At 40.9% G+C, this 18,531-nt stretch overlaps 1 protein-coding gene across 1 annotated transcript in view; it reads left to right on the top strand.

Moving 5' to 3' along the window:
* Positions 1 to 13,758, top strand: part of LOC140234735 (uncharacterized) — a 162,474-nt gene extending 148,716 nt beyond the window's left edge. The window contains exons 5-16 of the mRNA XM_072314772.1: positions 245 to 1,051; positions 2,891 to 3,016; positions 3,512 to 3,676; positions 4,013 to 4,098; positions 4,537 to 4,637; positions 5,070 to 5,140; positions 6,479 to 6,586; positions 6,987 to 7,057; positions 7,480 to 7,600; positions 8,037 to 8,201; positions 8,394 to 10,280; positions 10,698 to 13,758. Coding sequence (XP_072170873.1) covers positions 245 to 1,051; positions 2,891 to 3,016; positions 3,512 to 3,676; positions 4,013 to 4,098; positions 4,537 to 4,637; positions 5,070 to 5,140; positions 6,479 to 6,586; positions 6,987 to 7,057; positions 7,480 to 7,600; positions 8,037 to 8,201; positions 8,394 to 10,280; positions 10,698 to 13,076 — 6,087 coding nt within the window. The 3' untranslated portion in view covers positions 13,077 to 13,758. The remainder of the gene's footprint in view (positions 1 to 244; positions 1,052 to 2,890; positions 3,017 to 3,511; positions 3,677 to 4,012; positions 4,099 to 4,536; positions 4,638 to 5,069; positions 5,141 to 6,478; positions 6,587 to 6,986; positions 7,058 to 7,479; positions 7,601 to 8,036; positions 8,202 to 8,393; positions 10,281 to 10,697) is intronic.
* Positions 13,759 to 18,531: the final 4,773 nt, after the last annotated feature.

Here is an 18,531-nt window from a genome sequence, read left to right on the forward strand (position 1 = left end):
TTAGGTGCGAAAAGTAATCAAATCGATACTACCGCTGACAGCGTTGAGAAGGTTTGATGTATTTCTTGCTTCCACATTCCATCCTCATCCGCATTCTATCCATCTCTTATTGTTCAGTTTAACATAAAGGCGTTTATCGATTTTATTTTATACGCCAAGTGAATTATCTTTCAAACCAGCCTGCGTGGATGATATTGAATGTCACATCTTACTAGTATTGTATTTGTTGTATTTCGTTTCACAGGTTAGTGATACACCGCAGGCGACCCCCTTCCTTACCATCCTCCAACACCTACTACGTGTTGACCCCAAGGACGCCCTCAACGATGTCATCTGGGAAGTATCCGAGAAGCTGATCCACAAGGCGGTTCTCCTGGAGAAGAAGGAACACGCTGAGAAGCTCTTGAAACTCGGCGAGAGGGAGATCGCACGGTCTGTCGCCTCGCTGCGAAATCGCGCAGACAGCGTCGCCAGCACGCCTCGGGGAGAAAATGGGAAAGACATTTTAACGCCCAGGTCTGAGAATGGAAGCATAAGTGTCCCCGCTGGTGTCAGTGAAAGTAATGGTGTGATCGGCTCACCCCGTAAGATGGGCGTAGCGGATGCACCCTGCGTGTCTGAATCGATACAAACGCATTCCTCCACGGACGGTGTGTCACTGTCGAAGTCGAGTTCCTCGATCACACCTCCCTCCTCCCTGCCGATTCCCGCACCCATTGTCCCACCGACTCCGCCGCCGTCAGCACCCATGGCTGGACCCCCTCCTCCCCCTCCCCCACCCCCTGGGATGGGCGGAATGCCTGTGCCACCACCACCACCACCACCTCCAGGACCAGGGGGCTTTCCTCCCCCACCTCCACCTGCTCCAGGAATGCCCCCTCCTCCACCAGGAGCACCAGGGATTCCTGGCCATTCATCCATGCACATGATGGCTCCTACCGTCGTACCGAGTGTGAAACCCACATCGAGAATGAGGACATTAAATTGGGTTAAGCTGCCCCCTAGGAAAGTTATGACTGCCAACAACAGTATATGGAGCAAAGTCAACAAGGTGAGATGTGGTTTCTAGACACAGACGTCTCTCTTTCATTCATTTCTTTATCAAGAACAGAGAAGTACTGTGCTGTTCACACATTTCGCCATCGGCGTAACAGCATTCAATATCAGTCAGGCTTGTTCACCATCAGAAGCATGATTATATTTGGTTAAACATGCATATTAATTGAAATTATGTGATATATAATGTTTAAATGCCCAGGCTTGAGTAATACTTAGAAACATTAGTGGTGTAACAAACATCTCAACAATGAATAAGCTATGATGACAAGACCCATGTGATTTCCTATCTTTTGGAGTCATTTGCAGTCTCTCTAAGGAATTTCTTGCAGTGATTGAAATGTTTAAAAGCCAATAATTGCTTCAGTGAAGACCCAAATACCCGCTTACAAGCAGAGTATAAAGAATCGAGTATCTGTCACCAGTGGCCTTCACTGTGCGGTAGAACTTAATCATTTCGGTTTATTCTCTATGGGGTAAAAAGGAAACCACATTTCTGTAACCGCACAATCGGTGGCACTGCATAACGCAGTCGTGGTATTATCTCGCCGATAGTGACTTGGTGGTAACTGGTATGCGCAAGAGAGAACAATCAACGGTTTGTTGCACCATCCCTGACTGGGTGGACGCGGACGGGACATGCCATTTTCTGTTCTGCTCCGCCACTCAACCCAGGAACCATCACCACCCTCCTCCGGTGTGATACACCCCCTATCGCGATTGCACGCGTGGCGGACGGAAGGCCGGGAAACGGGGAGTGCATGATATCACTCCGTTGCACTTTTGCAGCCCGATTCCTCGCGAACGGGCGTCATTAATTGATAAGCAAAAATATCGGCTAATCCTACAGTTTGTTACTGTCGTATTTATTCAGACCATCCCACAGTGAATCGCTCTACCAGTTTATTCAAACTCATTTCCCCCCGAAAAGATGGAAGCTTATCCATTTGCTTGTTATATCCGAGATGGCCAAGAAAAAAAGACCTATAAAACAAAAACAAACTAGTTCACTGAATTTAAGCGGCAATTACATTCCGATGGTCAGTGAATATTTCGTCTTAAATGCGAGTTATTGAACATTTTTTTAATGTAATGATAATCGAAGAGTATCTGAAATTTCAGAGATCTATTATATAATGAGAATTCGAGCACATATCTTTCAACGAAAGTCCCTAAATAAAATGGTGACTCAAGCTATTTGAGTGTGATCAGGCATCACATAACCTACTCAACAGATGCATAAGTCCATGGAGGTGTATACCAGCATTTATATGCATTCAAATTTTATTTTCGTTGACAAACGGCAGATCAGTTTGACAGAAAAAAGGGAAACAAGGACTTCATCATCATGATAGCGTTCTATTATGGTTTGGATTTGAAAGCAAATTGACGTTTCTTTTCCTTTGTTATTCAGCGAAAATCATGCCATGCCAACGGCTGGAAAGCTGCCTGTTATTTCCTGATTTCGAAGAAATAACAATGTATAAGATATCCAGTATCCCTTTACAAACACACACCAAGTTGTGCATTGTGCTCAACAGCAAATGTCAAATACAAGTTGAAGCGACATTCCAGCCTAGCCAGTAGGGTCCATCTTTATTTCCTAAGACATGATTACCTGAAAGGTTAATCATAATTTGATGATTCGTGTCCATGATACAGCGGTATATGGAATAGATGTGTAAATGATTGTATAATTGCTCTGTTATAGAATTCAAGGATTTCTACTCCAAACAAAATGCAGGTAGATTGATACTTGTTTGGATCCACCGCCCCTCCCCACTCCTCATCACCTTCATCACCCCTAACATGTCCATTGTTTTATTCCGTGTAGATTGAAAATGGGATCAACGCAGACTGGAAGATGGTAGAGGAGTTGTTCTGCCAGCCCAATCTCATGAAGCAGAAAAGGAAAGAGGGCAAAGAGAAGGAGGTCCAAAAGAAACGAGATTCACAAGAGGTACGATATTCAAGGGCGGACCACTGCGATAGTAGACCCGTTAACCCTTTTAGCACGACCACTTCGAAATGCTATTGATATTGTATGCAGATAGTAGTCCATGGTACTGATAGAGTTTATGACAATGTTGACAATTTAATACAAAATGCTGTGCATGGAGAAAGCAGCGTATTTCCCTCTAAAGCAGATAAAACGGAGGAGTCACAGTGACTAAGCATATAAACAGAGGAAATGATTAGTGCGTAGATTGCCGACAGCTTACACGCAATAGACTCATCTATTTAAACAATTATACTGTAATTGTAATTACTGCAATATACACAATGATAGTTAAGCCGGATTTCGTTCTTTTCGAATCACAGATTCTGGAGTAATATACCCTGTAGTTTGTACTTTACTGCGGAGCAGTTTTATGTTTTTCTAAGCCAACATCCAAGTCTGTTCCTCACACTTCCGGCTCCTAGACAAGTCTTGTCAATTTCCTCCTCTTGACAGATTAATCTTCTGGACAGTAGGAGGAGTCTCAACGTCAACATCTTCCTCAGGCAATTTCGCACCACCAATGACGTCATTCTGGGACTCATAGCAGATAGCAAGAGCAGCGAAATCGGCGCGGAGAAGTTGAAAAGTCTTCTCAAAATCCTGCCAGAAAGCGATGAAGTAATTTTTCTCTTCTTTGTTCTCACTCTTACTCTTTATTTCTTTTTTTTTTCACTTTTACGTAAGGCACTTGTCAATAACCTTCAATAATCAAGATTTTACATTGTTATGTAACTACAAGATGATGGTTAATTGAAAGCGATGATTGGATTCATTACAGTGGTTAAAATGTTACCGGCGACACAACTTTCGATTAACTTTATTTCAATTACATACGTTTACATTTGTGATCATTTTCAGGGTTTTATATAAAACATGGTGTTTCAACAAGTGGAGTCTTTACTGACCCTACCGTTTTGCCTCGTTTGTTTTCATGTTGTCTCTTGTTTCTGCTAGATTGAAATGATCCGGTCATTCGATGGAGATGGAAGCAAGTTGGGCCAGGCCGAAAAGTTCTTCGTGCAACTCGTGGATATCCCTCAGTGAGTATCCATTTTTTTGAACACCCCCCCCCCCCCCCGTCGAACATAGATTGTACCCTCACAAACGCACTTTGAGAGATAGCTTGCATATTTACTCAGAGCAGTAGTTTAATGCCAACAAGAAGCACATGAATGGCGTTTCTGTTTATGATGAAAATGTACTTTGCATTTCCGTATCGATAACTTGTAAAATTTTGTTAGCCTTGACTTCAAATCATTCAGCCACCTCACTTCGATCGTTTTTCGATGGTATTGCAGATCATAACTGTATTCTACTTGTGTGAGTGCAATGAAGTTGTGCAAGAATTTGATTGTGGTGTGTTGAGTATTTATTCTAAGAGGAGACTGACTCTGCTCCCCTTAAATTGGCAACATACGTCGCACGGACTATTCGTTTTTATTTTACTGTGGTTGATGTTATTTCTTCTTTCCCAACAGCTACAAACTTCGCGTGGAGAGCATGCTTCTTCGAGAAGAATTCACCGCTAACATGGACTACCTGATGCCTTCCATAGAAGCGATCGTCCAAGCCTCTAAAGGTATGTCGATTCTCTCAACTTTGTCTATTTGCGCAACTTTGGATACCGAATTTGCACTATCAAACAACTCTACATGACCAATCTTTACATTCTTTCACGCTGAGTAGAGTGTCGAGTAAGTGCTGCAGATTAAATGTTCAACGAGTCTCAGGATGTGCATTCCGGCATCAGATTATAGATATCAGTTCAATGTATGGCATTTACGTTTGTGTATATCAGTGTCGAGAAATGCAAAAACTGCAAAAAAAAAAGAAGAAGTTATGACATGATAGCATGATGTCGACAAAAAGAAACACACCCTCTGAGAGAGTGAATATTTCACAATCACTTACTGCTAGCTACAGATTGATCCGTGGAAAATCTATTATATTACATGGAAATTAATGTTCACTCTTTCTCCCCCTCCCCCTCCATTTCTTTGTTCTATCACAGAGCTCCTGAAATGCGTATCGCTGAAGGACATTCTGCATCTTGTTCTGATGACCGGTAACTTCCTGAATGCGGTAAGTAAATCCAACTTGCCCCACACACCCCTCACATTAGAATTAAAGAGTGCACCCAGTTTGCTGCCTCTGTGCCTGAAAAAAAAAAAGATCCAAAAGTACAAGACATAGAAGACACACCATCTGTGTCAGGACAAAAACAAAAACAAAAACGCACACAAACAACGTAATATCGTTTCCTAACAAATCATTATGTATTCCATTGATCATGATAGTTCAACGCGACATGATTGAGGAAAAGAACTCACTGGCTGACGTTGCATAAATGTACCTCGCATCACACGTCACACAATTATTATTGCAAAATTGAAATCGAAATGGTGATGCCTTTGCCCCTTGTAATAGCCGTTCATTGATTGAGAAAAAGACGGCACATTGCTAAGTGACAGATCCACGACAGAAAGACCTAGCATGGCACGCTACTTTACATGGACACTCATGAGCTTTAATAGGAATTTTTCTAATTGCAGGGTGATTGCTCATTCTTACACCTCATAATGAATTGTGTCTATTTGTTAATCCTTCTTTAGGTGAATATTGTTGTTGTTTTTTCTTCCACTCTGATTTTTGATGAGATAGTGACAGGAAAGACCATTATATCCGGAAACCGGATGTGGTGATAGGCAGTATCCTATTGATTAAACTCGCGAATTTGACTGTATTGCACGAGATCATGGCAAATGTGTCGTTTGACTATACACAGATGTAAATTTACAGTAAATTGACAGTTTAGCTTAAGTATTTATAAAACATGGGTCTGCCTCCATTTTGTAAAAAAGAAAAAAAGAAGGAAAAAAGGGGAAAATGAGTAGTGACGCAATCTCTCTTCAACGCAAAAGAGACATGGCCCTACGCCAGACACGTGTTAGAGTGCAACCTACATGTTTCACAGTCGGTGAACTTGCCGACGCTGAATTTAGACGGACTCTGAATCACCGTAACAAATGCGCTCTTCGAGATGGCGTAAAAAAGGGATAAAGTTGCTTTTGTTTTCATCGCAAGAAAATAACAGGAAATTAAATATTTAGCAAAACAAGAAGGCAACACCTAAAAATGTATGATGCATAATGTAAAGAGACGTTACCATGGTGACAGCGTTTGCAGTCCCCTCACGTAAAATACGCCAGCTTTTCTTACCAGGATATGGAATGATAAAAGCTAGTCCTTACCACTCAGGAGACGAATGTATGATTTTATCCTGAACAACAGTTGCTTAAAAAAAAAAAAAAAAAAAAAAAAAAAAAAAAAAAAATCATTATCGCAATGATGTCACATTAAAGGTACAAGACAGTTTTAATGAGACTTAAATCATCCATACTGGAATCTTTCAATCTTCAGGGCGGTTACGCGGGCAATGCTGTCGGATTCAAGATGTCATCCCTGCTGAAACTGGTGGAAACGAGAGCCAACAAGCCGAGGATGAACCTACTCCACTATGTCGCCCAGGTATGTCCTGAACAGATTTGATAGAAAAAGAACAGTGTGCATGGTATGTCATATCACCTTACAGGTGCGATGTTGTCTAGCCAAATGACGACCAAATTCGAGAAGAGATAGACAGATAGACTGAGAAAGAGATGGAGAGAGAATTATAGTCGGGACGAAACACAAATTCAAAAATAGCAGCCCTTCCCACAATTTGTTGATGAGTCAGACTTTTGCCTCAGCTAAAATTGTTTTGCCCTTTGAATAACCCAGAACTTGGTACTTGTGTAATCATCATATTTCACAACTACTTCTACTTGCATCATTTTATCCTGGAAAATCTCCCCGACACGTACATGCCATCATTTTTCTCCTAAGATGTGCAGCCCTTTCAACTTTTTTCTTTGTTACTATGTTTCAGTTGGCGGAGGAGAATCATCCAGACCTCCTTCGTTTCCCTGAGGAACTCCATCACCTCGAGGAAGCGTCTAGGTAAGAATGAAGAATTTTGTTGTCATTCTAGTTCTGAGTACAGCTGAGCTTTGAATAAAGCACTAGCATCCTTTACGAGACACGTTTCAAGTGCTGGTGGAACCTCAAGTTGCTTTTAATAGCGTTGTTTACAGTTGGACACTTTATGATGTGTAGAAGTTCAATCTATTTAAAGGACCCAGACTTAGGCATTTTTGTTTTCATTCATATTCTCTGTTGTTGTAATATTTTGGGGCGATTTATTGCCCTTTAAGTAATCTTAGCGTCAGTATTTTGGAAGAGTTTGGCTGCTGTTGAGAGTAGAAGAGCCAAAATGCAATGATTCGTTAAGTAGTAACAGGCTGTTTAGACACCTTTTGTTAGGGGCCAATCAGTGTTATGATTAATCTTGTGACCCACTGTGTGCCCCCCCCCCCCTGCAGATTCGCCATTGATCAGCTTCAAGAAGACATAAAGACCCTGCAGGGAAAAGTCGACGCCGTTGCTCAGCAGGTCGAGACGGTGACTGACAACTTGAAGGACTCGATACAACAGTTTCTCACGGTATGTTTAAAGTCCTGATAGCGTCTTTCCCGTTCAGTTCGCACCCTGCATGTTGCTATATCCAACACATCATCGTCCTATCTTTACAAATCAAGATACCTTTTTCAAAGCATCGATATAAATTTGATTTCATATATTAGCGGAAGACATTCAAAGTATACAATATATTTCTTTTTCTTCGATATCTTATAAGACTTTACAACTGGAGAATCCAGAGGCATTTTCAAGAGATTACAGAATCAGAATATTAAAATGTAATGGTCATACTGTCATCGTGTCATTTTCCCTTAGGCTATATTTAGGACCGTCATTTCCTTCAATATCAGGTCCTAGTATTCATAATTTGATGAGAATTACTTCAGAAGGCGTGATAGGAAGTGAACAAAATGGCGACGTGTGCTACATTAATAGTCTCTTGATTGCTTTCTGCTTGCAGTTAGCCAAAGAGGACTTGGAGGAGATCGGTATCATGATGGAGTCCGTGGAAGAGCTACGGATCAAACTCGCCGAGTACTTCTGCGAAGATTCTACCACTTTCAAGCTGGAAGAATGTATTCTCACCTTCAAGACCTTCTGCGAGAAGTTCAAGAAAGCCATTGCTGTAAGTAATACTTAGGCACATATTAAGTGGTGATTTGTAATCACTCTACCGAAGCACCGTGATAAGAAAGACCTGCTCATGTTGTTTGTTTGGGATCATTAATGTATTCCTTGTACTTTAATGCATCTTACAGTAAGTTACTAGTATTCTTTCGCTCACTCCATTTCTGATTTTCCTTTTCTTGCATCGTAGGAAAACGAAACCAGACAAATCCAGGAGCAACGTGCCAAACAGCGACAGAAGCAGCGCGAGGAACAGCGGGCAGCCACCCTAAAGCGGAGAGACAGCACCCGCAAGGCTTCGACACGTTCCGTCAGCGCCCCAGCAGCCGGAGAACGCTCTAACTCCATCGTGGATAGACTTCTCGGCAACATCCGTGACGGCTTCACGAACAAAAACCAAGGCATTGACACCGATGGAACAATCACGGACAGTGACTACGGAAGCCGTCCAACGTCACCGATCCCGGAGGGTAAAACGTCCACCGACGGTAAAACGTCCACCGAGGACACATCACCTGCATTTACTCGATCATCCTCAGCAAGACGCTCATTACAAAAGTTCGCAAATTTGAACTCAATATCCGAAAACTCAGTGCCAACTAGAGATGAGGTAGACGGCAGTGCGCGAAGGAATTCTCGAATAGGGATTCCGGAAACAAAGAGCGACGATGCTCTCATCAATTTATTAATGACCGAAGACGAAGCCAAGGCTCAAGGTCAACCATTCAAACGCGAAGGGAGTGTCCGTCGAAGCGGTCGCAAGAGAAAATCGGCTCAGTATAGTATGACAGATAGTCGCGAGCGATCCGAATCACCCAGTACTGTTGTGCAAGAGCGGGATGGCAAAGAAATTGGTAGACCGAAAACTTTGGACTCAGAACCCATTGCTGAGCGCCCCATGGAGAATTCAGAAGAGAGCGGCGGTCCTCGCAGTCCACTCAGGCGTGGCTCCCGCTCGCGGGCATCGTTAGAAAACCCAGAAAGTTTGCTTGCAATCAACAGCCTTTCGAGACGAGAGAGGCTTAGAGACTCTGTAGGGGAGGACAATCGGTTAACAGCCCCAGGAGATCAAACAATTTACAGGAATGCAAAGCCGAGAACTGACACAATGAGGCCAGTGTCATACGGAAGTGATGATGGGAGTTTCAGTTCCGAAGTTGCCGAGGCTACTGGCGAAAGATTAGACTCGCACACAATTTGTGACGATATTCACCGCGAAAGAATCGCAAGATACGCCAACACTCAAAGTTCTGAAGCAAATTCACCTGATTTAGACAAAAGACTTTCCGTCGATTCAAACGCGTCTGTTTCTGGCGATGCAACCACCTTTAAACCCATCGATGCCTCTCAAATCGCGAATATTGTAGACGCAGGTGGTCCTGCTCGGTCTATGGTTCCTTGCAAGAATGATAAACTATCACAGCCAGAGGATGTGTCACAGAAAGAAGCGAACAGAGGTGACCAAATGACGCAAAATCTTGATTGCAATTCGCAAACAGATGATGCCGAACCGAAAACTTCTGCACCTACAGATATGTCCGAGCAAAGCGATGCTGTGAATAGCGGTGACCAACTGTCCAGTGATCGATTAGCTGATTGGAATAATCAGGTCAAAAATCTGAACATTACAGCTGCCGTTGAGGCTGTGGAATCGTCAATATATGATCGAACGACGGACAACGTGCAACCAACGAAGGAAGCAATCAAACCTATTGAGCGGAGAGAGAGCGAATATCGGAGGAAGCTGCGACAATGGAGAGCTGAGCGTAGCGAGAGCATCCACCGGGAAGAATCTGCAACTCCACAGGAGCTGACAGAACAGCGCCGCAAGAATGATTCCTATCGGGACAAGCAGAGCGAGGTGTATACGGACGTACCGCTCACCCCACACTTCGCCTTAGAAGCCCTGGCAGTGGAGAGCTTCGAGGAGCAGTATCGGGACAAGATCAACCGCGAGCGCCAATACCTGGAAAACATCTTCCAGAGTTCTGAAACTGATGAGACTAAAGCTGCCGCAGAGGAACCAACAGAGACACCTCCAGCCCCTGTTCGTCCAGTTGGACTCAAGGCGTTAAAGGTAAGCAGAGTTATATATTTCAACGTTATTTAAATGTATAACAACCAGGCAAATTGTATTGCAGGTGGACGGTAATGCTGCACGATGTATGATCACATTATAATATGTAAGTTAGTACGAAAAAATGAAATACAGAGTATAGTATTTTAGTATAATTATCTTAATAACTTTGTGTTAATCTCCAAGCCACGTGTATTTTGTTTATGAAATGCAGTTTATATCATTCTTAAAGTAACTTCTACATTGAATATTTTATTAACGTTTAACAAACAATAGTTGCTTACAGTCTCTCGTACCAAGTAGGTTGAAAAGGGGCTTTTTCAAACTTTAGTAAATTTATTTGAAGATGAAACTCATTTGATGACATGGGATCTAATTCACCTCGCTACGTTTCTGTATTTCTTCTGTTTTATGCAGTTGAAACGTCTGTCGTCTGAAATCGATCAAACTTCCGAAGATGACCCCTGGTCCAGCATTGATCAGCAGCAAATGGAGATACGCCGTGACATCTTTGATATCAAGTTGGAGCAGCACCGGAGGAGTGAATCTTTTTCAGATGTGCCTGTGACGCCTAGCAGTCCTGTGAAGGCATTCTCACCGCCAGATGTCATCAGTGATGATATCTTTGTGGAGGATTTAGAAGTTAAGCAAGATATCAACCAAAATATCACAAACTCGATAGAGCTGTCGGGAGGTAAAACACCACTCCTTGATCTGGCGAAGGAGGGAGATGTCATCCAGAAACTCGATGACATGGAGACGTGTGTGCGCGATGATCAGTCGATGAAGGACGTGCAGTCAGAATCCTCTGAATCTACAACAAAGGACACACAGAGTTCCCCGATTGAAGTTCCTCAGAATGAAGATGTACTCGAAGTTAAGAAAGTGTCCCCAACTCTAGCAACAAAGAACGAAAGGAAAGCCAAAGTCACGACATCTAATCAGGATGTGAAACGTACAGCTAAAACAACAAAGAAAGTTACCAGTCCCAGAACAAGTCCAGTTGAAACTAGGAGCCTCGGGAGTACAAGGAAATCACCAGTAAGCAATAGAACCGTAACAAATCTTGCTAAAGGAGCGAGTAAAACTTCACCACAAACAGCGAGGAATGGCTCAGTTCGCAGTCCAGTCCCATCTCGAAATAGTACTCCATCCCCAAAGAGCAACGGGTCGACCCCGCGTAGCTCAACGCCTTCTTCTCGTGGCACAACACCAACAACTGCAAAGAAAACTGCATCCTCGGCATCACCACGAGTACCAGCTGGTGTGAGATCAAATGGGGTTAACAAAGCCAGCAGTAGCAGAGCGAGCAGTATAGACTCACTTCATTCGGTCGGATCATCTGTCTCTGAAAGGGGACGCTCTGATTCACCCGCCAGTGGTGTGTCATCAATGTCTAGTGCTAGTCAGTCGAAAAAATCATCTGGCTCTGGTAAAGTTCCCCCGTCTTCAACTAAAAACGTGACAGCAAAGACCTCAAGTTCGCGAACAGCCCCAAATTTAGCTGGAGGAGTGAAAGGAAATGGATCCTCTCGTGCTGTGACAGGAGCAGCTAAGCGAGCTGTTGCCACAAAGTCTGCCGCTGCGGTCTCGACCCAGTCAACAAAAAATTTCGTTCGAGGAGCACCTGAGCGTACTACAATCGCAAATCCCGGTCTTCGCTCCACGAAGTCAAATCTGAGTACCGCGTCAGCTGCTAGAAGCTCGCTGAGAGTACCTTCATCCACGGAGAAGCCGTCAGGAGTGCCTACAAATTTAAAGCCTTCAACAGGGAAAACTTTAACGACTGGACCAAGTAGTACAAACGGTAATTTTAACAGGACGGCTTCAACGCGGCGTTCCAATGTGCCCAACAGAACTGGCAATAGCAACAAAACAAGTTCTTCAAGTTCTGTAAAACCGTCAAGTGGAAAGAAATCAACCACATGTTCCTCGCCCGTTGCTGGAACGAAATCATCCATGAACAAATCTGAGGCTTCTGGAAGGGCTACAACGTCATCGCTGTCGTCACGAAAAACCAATGTCATCAGTCGAAAGGGCGGTGACGTTTCTCGCCGTCCTAAGCCAAAAGCTGACAATGGAGTTGAAGATGACGTAGTGCTGGAAGTGAAGCCAGAGACGCAGATGGCTATTGCACAAAGTGCTGTGGCTGCCCTCCATCAGAAAAAGGCCCAGATGAACAATGAGTCCAAGGAGCAGCAAGAGGAGATATTGTGTGAAAAACCCAAACATCAGGAGGAAAGTTCTGGACTTCATCGAAGCACATCTGATCCTGATCTGCTACGCAGCGCAGAATCCACGCCTGATGTTACCCTTCGAGACCACGCCCTCGGATCAGCCTTCAGGAGAAGTGATCCCAAGCGATACTCGCTGCCTCCAAATGCTAGTAGGACAATTTCGCCTTCCAGCGGTAAGAAGAGTGGGAAACCGGGGAAGCTCAGTCGCATCATGAACCGATTAAGTCGCAGTGGTACTAGGAAAAGTGAAGTGCTAGACTCCAGCATCCGAGAGGACAGGGGCGAGGAATCTGGTGACGAGGACGTTTTTTCTGCTTCTGCAGCATCAACCGCCAAGGCGAAGAAGTCAGCGTCAGCCCCGTCGAAAGAAAAGCTGGCGCGAAACAAGTCTGCCAGCTTCCGGGCCAGCTCGAAGCCTGCGTCCAAGAAAGTCGCATCATCTGGTAGTGCTAAAGACAGTGACTCTAAATCTCCACCCAAGAGGCGCCTCTGGAGATCGTCATCTGTCAAGAGTAAAGACAAGCCTTCAACAAGTAAAAAGGTGTCATCCAAGAGATGAGACTCATCGCAACATCTGAAAGTAATAATAAATAATGCAACTGATATACAACGTCTTCGCAGGAAACAGAATTTATCATTTTTAAGAACTTGCCATGGATTATCTTCATAAATGTTAAATTATTCCAGTGACCATAGCTAGTTTAGCCAGACGTTCTCTTTTCCAAGGTGCATGTTCATGTTCATGCGTCTTGTGATAAAAGTTTTGTATGTATTTTTTGTTCGTTCATGGCGCTCCAAAAACGTGAGCAATTTCAACTCGTGAGGTTAAAGCGTGTACGCTGCGAAGAATGATCAAAATAAATCTCAGGGATGTGTGTTACACGTGGCTTTTGATTAAATTAAATGGAGGATTTGTGTAATTACAGATGTTACATTTCGCAAGTCGTGTCTTGTTAAACCTGATGACATTCACAAAGCTTGTTTGTTTGCTTGTTTCGAGTGGCCATCGCATAATGTTGTTTATCGAACACCCAAATCAACCAAATAGGGGCTTGCACTGCAATTGAACCATCAAATAAACTTAGAACTGATATCTTGTAAACACAACAACAACAGCAACATGGGAAATACAAAAATACATGGGTTTAAAGCAATGTGGTATACAATGATGATTGCATACACCAGCAATTCCTCTTCAATGTCATTTGAGAGTTTCAAAGGATAAGTGAAAGCTAAGATTAAAAACCTATGATCATTATAAGTATATTTCGGGGGGGGGAAGAGAAAGATGAGCCATTTCCTATATTTTCCTTGATAGAAAAAAAAAGCTAATTCCAAATTCAGTTTATTTACCTATTGTATGTTTGAACACAATACGAATAGTGTACAGTATGTTCTCCCTTTCACTTGACACAACAATAACGAAAAAAGCAATAATCCAAATCGCTGAATCTTCTCCAGAAGTGTCGTTGCGCCTTGGTACGCCTTCGTTATCAAACAGTGGTTGTCAAAAGTCCCAAAGTAGTTTTCAGTAGCCATTTTAATGTCTGAAAAACATTGTCAAATTATTTGTCAAACAAAATACAATCCTCATTTTTTCTCACTAGTTAATTTACAATTTCTGCGAGTTGATAACATAATATACCCATGGTGCGCACATTATAATTATTTCGAGAACGTCCTGAAGTTAACATGGTAAATGTATGACTTTTGAGTATTGTTTTCAGTCGCAACAAAAACTAGCCCTTGTAAATCATATTATATTTTCAGTGGTGATCTATTGTGTAAATGTATAATCTGCGAGGTTGCTATTAACATGCTATTTTACTTCTGAATCTTTTTGTTTTACTTAAAAGGGAAAAGTGTCGGAGAAGTATATATTGCTTGTTGATAGTGAATTTATATTCCGTATTGAATCCTCAGTTTACATAAAGTAAGAAAGGCTTCCTCTTGTAACGAATAAGACGTATGTCATATTTTGACGCAGGCCTTGTACATCACATCAATGTATACGTGATTTTATATTAAGATAGTTTGTATACCGACAATTCCTTGTATATTTCCCGTATGGAAAATAAGTGACAAATTAACATAGGTTGGCTTTGATATGAGGTTACCCTCTATCAATTTGATAATCTTAAAGTGCCTTGTCGATATCTTGCAACGTTGGTACTCCGTAATGCCTTTAAATATGTATAAACTACTTCTTGCTGATCTTGTTAGAATAAGCAATATTGCGCAGACATAGAACATAATATTATTTCTAGTTATTATAGTGAAAGGTGGTTAGCAGCGATATTTAATACTTTATCTTGGACCCTATAACAAATTGTAAGTTTTGACGCGGTGTATACGAAGAAAAATAGAGCGTAGGCTTACATCTTAATTTCGTTAGAACTTCTTGACTTCAGATTCTTTTAAATGGTAGCATCCACTTTAGCCAAAGTGTTTTTCTTTGACATTTACATTATTTATTCAACAATATGAAATGGCTGATGTGTGTGTATATAATGATAAATATCATAAGTCCAAGTATTATGGTGTGACAGTTTTTTTTTGTTAGTTTTTTTGTTTGTTTGTTTGTTTGTTTTTTGTTGGACATCTCTCTTTTTTATTCTTTTGGCTTATCATGCTTATGCTTCCTACGTATTACCAAATGACCGTAAACTCCGAAGGGTACTTGGTTTGTTATGCCCTTTGTTTTTGTGATTTTAGCCTGCCCTCGTGTTTTTGCAATAATGTAAAGGTGTCATAGATCTTTGTGAAGCAGTAAAGTTAAATTTGGGATACTCGGAAACAATCCAATCACTCAGAAAAAGCCTTCTGCGTATTTTTGTACAAATAAGTGTGAAGACAAATTTTTCTGATATGTCTTCAAAGTTCTCCATATCGACGTAATCTAACATCGGTACTTTTCACAACATGTCTCCTTTTAGTGTATTCAAATAAGCTCTCTTCAATGTTTGCGATGAACTACGACGTTAACAGTACTGTATTTTGTTATCTTGTGATACGATGTTATTGTGGTCAGAAAATGCCTTTCAAATTTTGTTGAGCGTGAATGATCTTCAGACTGCGTTGTACAAAATAATGATAGTTGTATATTTTGCTATTCGTGTATTGAATAGACCAACATGCAAGCCAAGTCTGACATGTCTGAAGAAACCAAACACATTTTCGTCAGCTAAAAAAAAAAAAAAAATAATAATAATAATAATAATAGTAATAATGAAAACGCTCAAGTGATAATTACTGCTATTCTGTGTAAACGAGCAGATGACAGATGTCATTGTTTCTCCCAAGAAAATGATGCATCCTTGATAAGGCAGCATCATGTCAAGAAAAGATTTCTTCCAGAAGCAAAAGTTATCCCAGCATACAGACTTACGGCTATATTATGTCTGATGCTGTTATGAGTACTAGCGTTTGTTCAGATTAACTTTTAGTGATCTGCTTCCGTCACGGAGTGGTAAATATTTTTGTTAGTTCTCTTGAAAGGGAAATCAAATATTTACCTGAATTTTTCGTCTCCATTTAATGCATTTTCTGATATGATTTGTACATACCATAACTTCTTATTTGTAATTAAAAGGGACATTTATCTAGTATTTATATTCACTATATGCATCGAGACATCTTTCTATTGACATTGAACACAATAAACCTATGAGATGCAGATACCTAAATTGCAAATTTGCACTGAAATTTCATCTTTTCGTGTAATGTGTGTTTTATGAAATTGACGTTCCACAATGTGTTATCTGTATAAGTACAAATATTAATGTAAATATATGTATATATTATATATATATTATATATATATATATATATATATATATATATATATATATATATGTATATAGTTATTTATTACAAATACACACACATATATATATATATCTATATATATATATAGATATATATATATACATATATATATATCTATATATAGATATATATATATATATATATATATATATATATATATATATATATACATATAATGTGAAGCGGGCTTGGCCTCGTACGTGGTGGGTACTGCATCATTGGTATATGTGAGACGGAAGGAAAACTTGCAGTATAGACGTTGCAGTGGTGTTCAGTCTTGCCTTTATTCCCCGAGCTTTCGGCTATTTCACTAGCCTTTTTCAAGGGCTTTAGGGCGTGGGGATTTGCTTGTGTGTGGTGTGTGTGGTGTCCGGACACCACACACAATTGTTAGAGTTCTTTCGCATACATTCTCAATCTTTGGAACGCGGAAGGTACATGTAAAAGAAATGTTCAAAACGACTCCCGTTATAACGAAGTCTTCGATAGCGAGAGTTTTCTGTCGTTATATCGAAGTTTTGTTATAGCCGAACAAAGTATTAGCACAATGAAGAAAACGTAGATTACTACTTTGGAATCTATATATGTATTTTTTTTTACTTCGTTGTAACGAGTTTTTCGTTATAACCGTGTTCCTGATAACGGGCGCACTGTGAACACAAATAACTCCAGTGGTCCGCGAAACCGTATTACACTTCATAATGGAATTTCACACCGTGTTCATGTGTATGATTTGGATTGAAACTCTGAAAAAATGACCACAGGATATTCGCAGCTTTATATCAACCACGGATCGTTTGGAATTGAGAGAGACTAAGAAAAGGACCAATGCAATTGTATACCGTTTCTTGTTGTAATCAAAGAATGACATGACAAGTGGTATTGCGCTGTCTATCCTCTTAGGTCTATTAGCAGTAGAAAAGTGGAAAAATGACACACACACACCACGCACACACTGATGCACATACATGCTATGTAGACACGTTACTTTCGTTATATGCATCAGGGATCGACTCCAAATCGATTTTGCATTCTGAAAAAAAAAAAAAATCCTGATAGGATACATAGACCCCACATTGTTCGTTATTCATTGGGGATACATGATACGAGTGACTGTGCAAACCTACTGGGATAATGATAATGAGCCCAAAGCTGTCAAATAGCCCCTTTTTTGTCGTTTTTCACATCATTGGTACCACCTTCAAGGCAAGATATGAAATAAATGGGACTCTCTCGATGCCATGCATAGTGTCACAGACTCAGCTCAGAGAGACGATAGAAATCTGAAGCCGAGAGTTGGGAGGATAAGTGTTCTTCGTTTTATATCATTGAATCATTTCTTTCATTTATTCGTTTATAATTCGGGTGTGTGCGTATAAGCAGTTACATAATACTGCAATCGTATTTAATTTAGGATGTGAGTGGGTGTTGTGGTTAGGTCTGATACCGGTGCGTTTGTCATTGACTTCATTGGGCAAGGCACCTAGCGGTTTATACACAGTGGACACAGTGGAGTAAGTATCAGCGTGGGATAATGAATAAGGGTGAGAGGGAACACCGGACATAGATGGGGATGATGGTACAATAATAGAGTTATAGATCATTTGAAGGCTTGTGGACATATAGGCCTATTTGCCACTAGTCCGTACATGGGGATACATTGCAGGTGCATTCGTTGTTGCTGTTACGTTGTATAGATTTGAGTAGTGATAGTATGCCTTCATTACGAGATCATTCTCAAAGTAATGTCATATGGAAGATGGTGCGATAAAAAAAAAAAGTGTATAATTGGTATGTCACAGAATCGATAATGCTAAATTTAATGCAATCTCAGAGTTTTACCATTCATCTTGATAAAAACCACGCCAAAATTCCACAAAACACTTCCTATCATTTTAGAGTATAGGAGTATCGCACTTTAATGACTTATTTACAGATGTCACTTAACAAACTATTATCACTATTTTTATCATTAGAATGGTTTATTTGGTAAAAACTTGCAAACTCGTAGCCCGAAGGCTAAAATACATTGCAATGACATATAGTACATCCAAATTTAATAGAACACATTGAACTGTCGTACATAACATCCAAATCAGGAATCACAAGTAAATATAATTAAATTGCACAAAAATACCACATATTACTACATAGAAAAACAAATATATATATATATATATATATAT

This window comes from Diadema setosum, chromosome 11 (assembly GCF_964275005.1).
Source record: "Diadema setosum chromosome 11, eeDiaSeto1, whole genome shotgun sequence".
Taxonomy (NCBI): domain Eukaryota; kingdom Metazoa; phylum Echinodermata; class Echinoidea; order Diadematoida; family Diadematidae; genus Diadema; species Diadema setosum.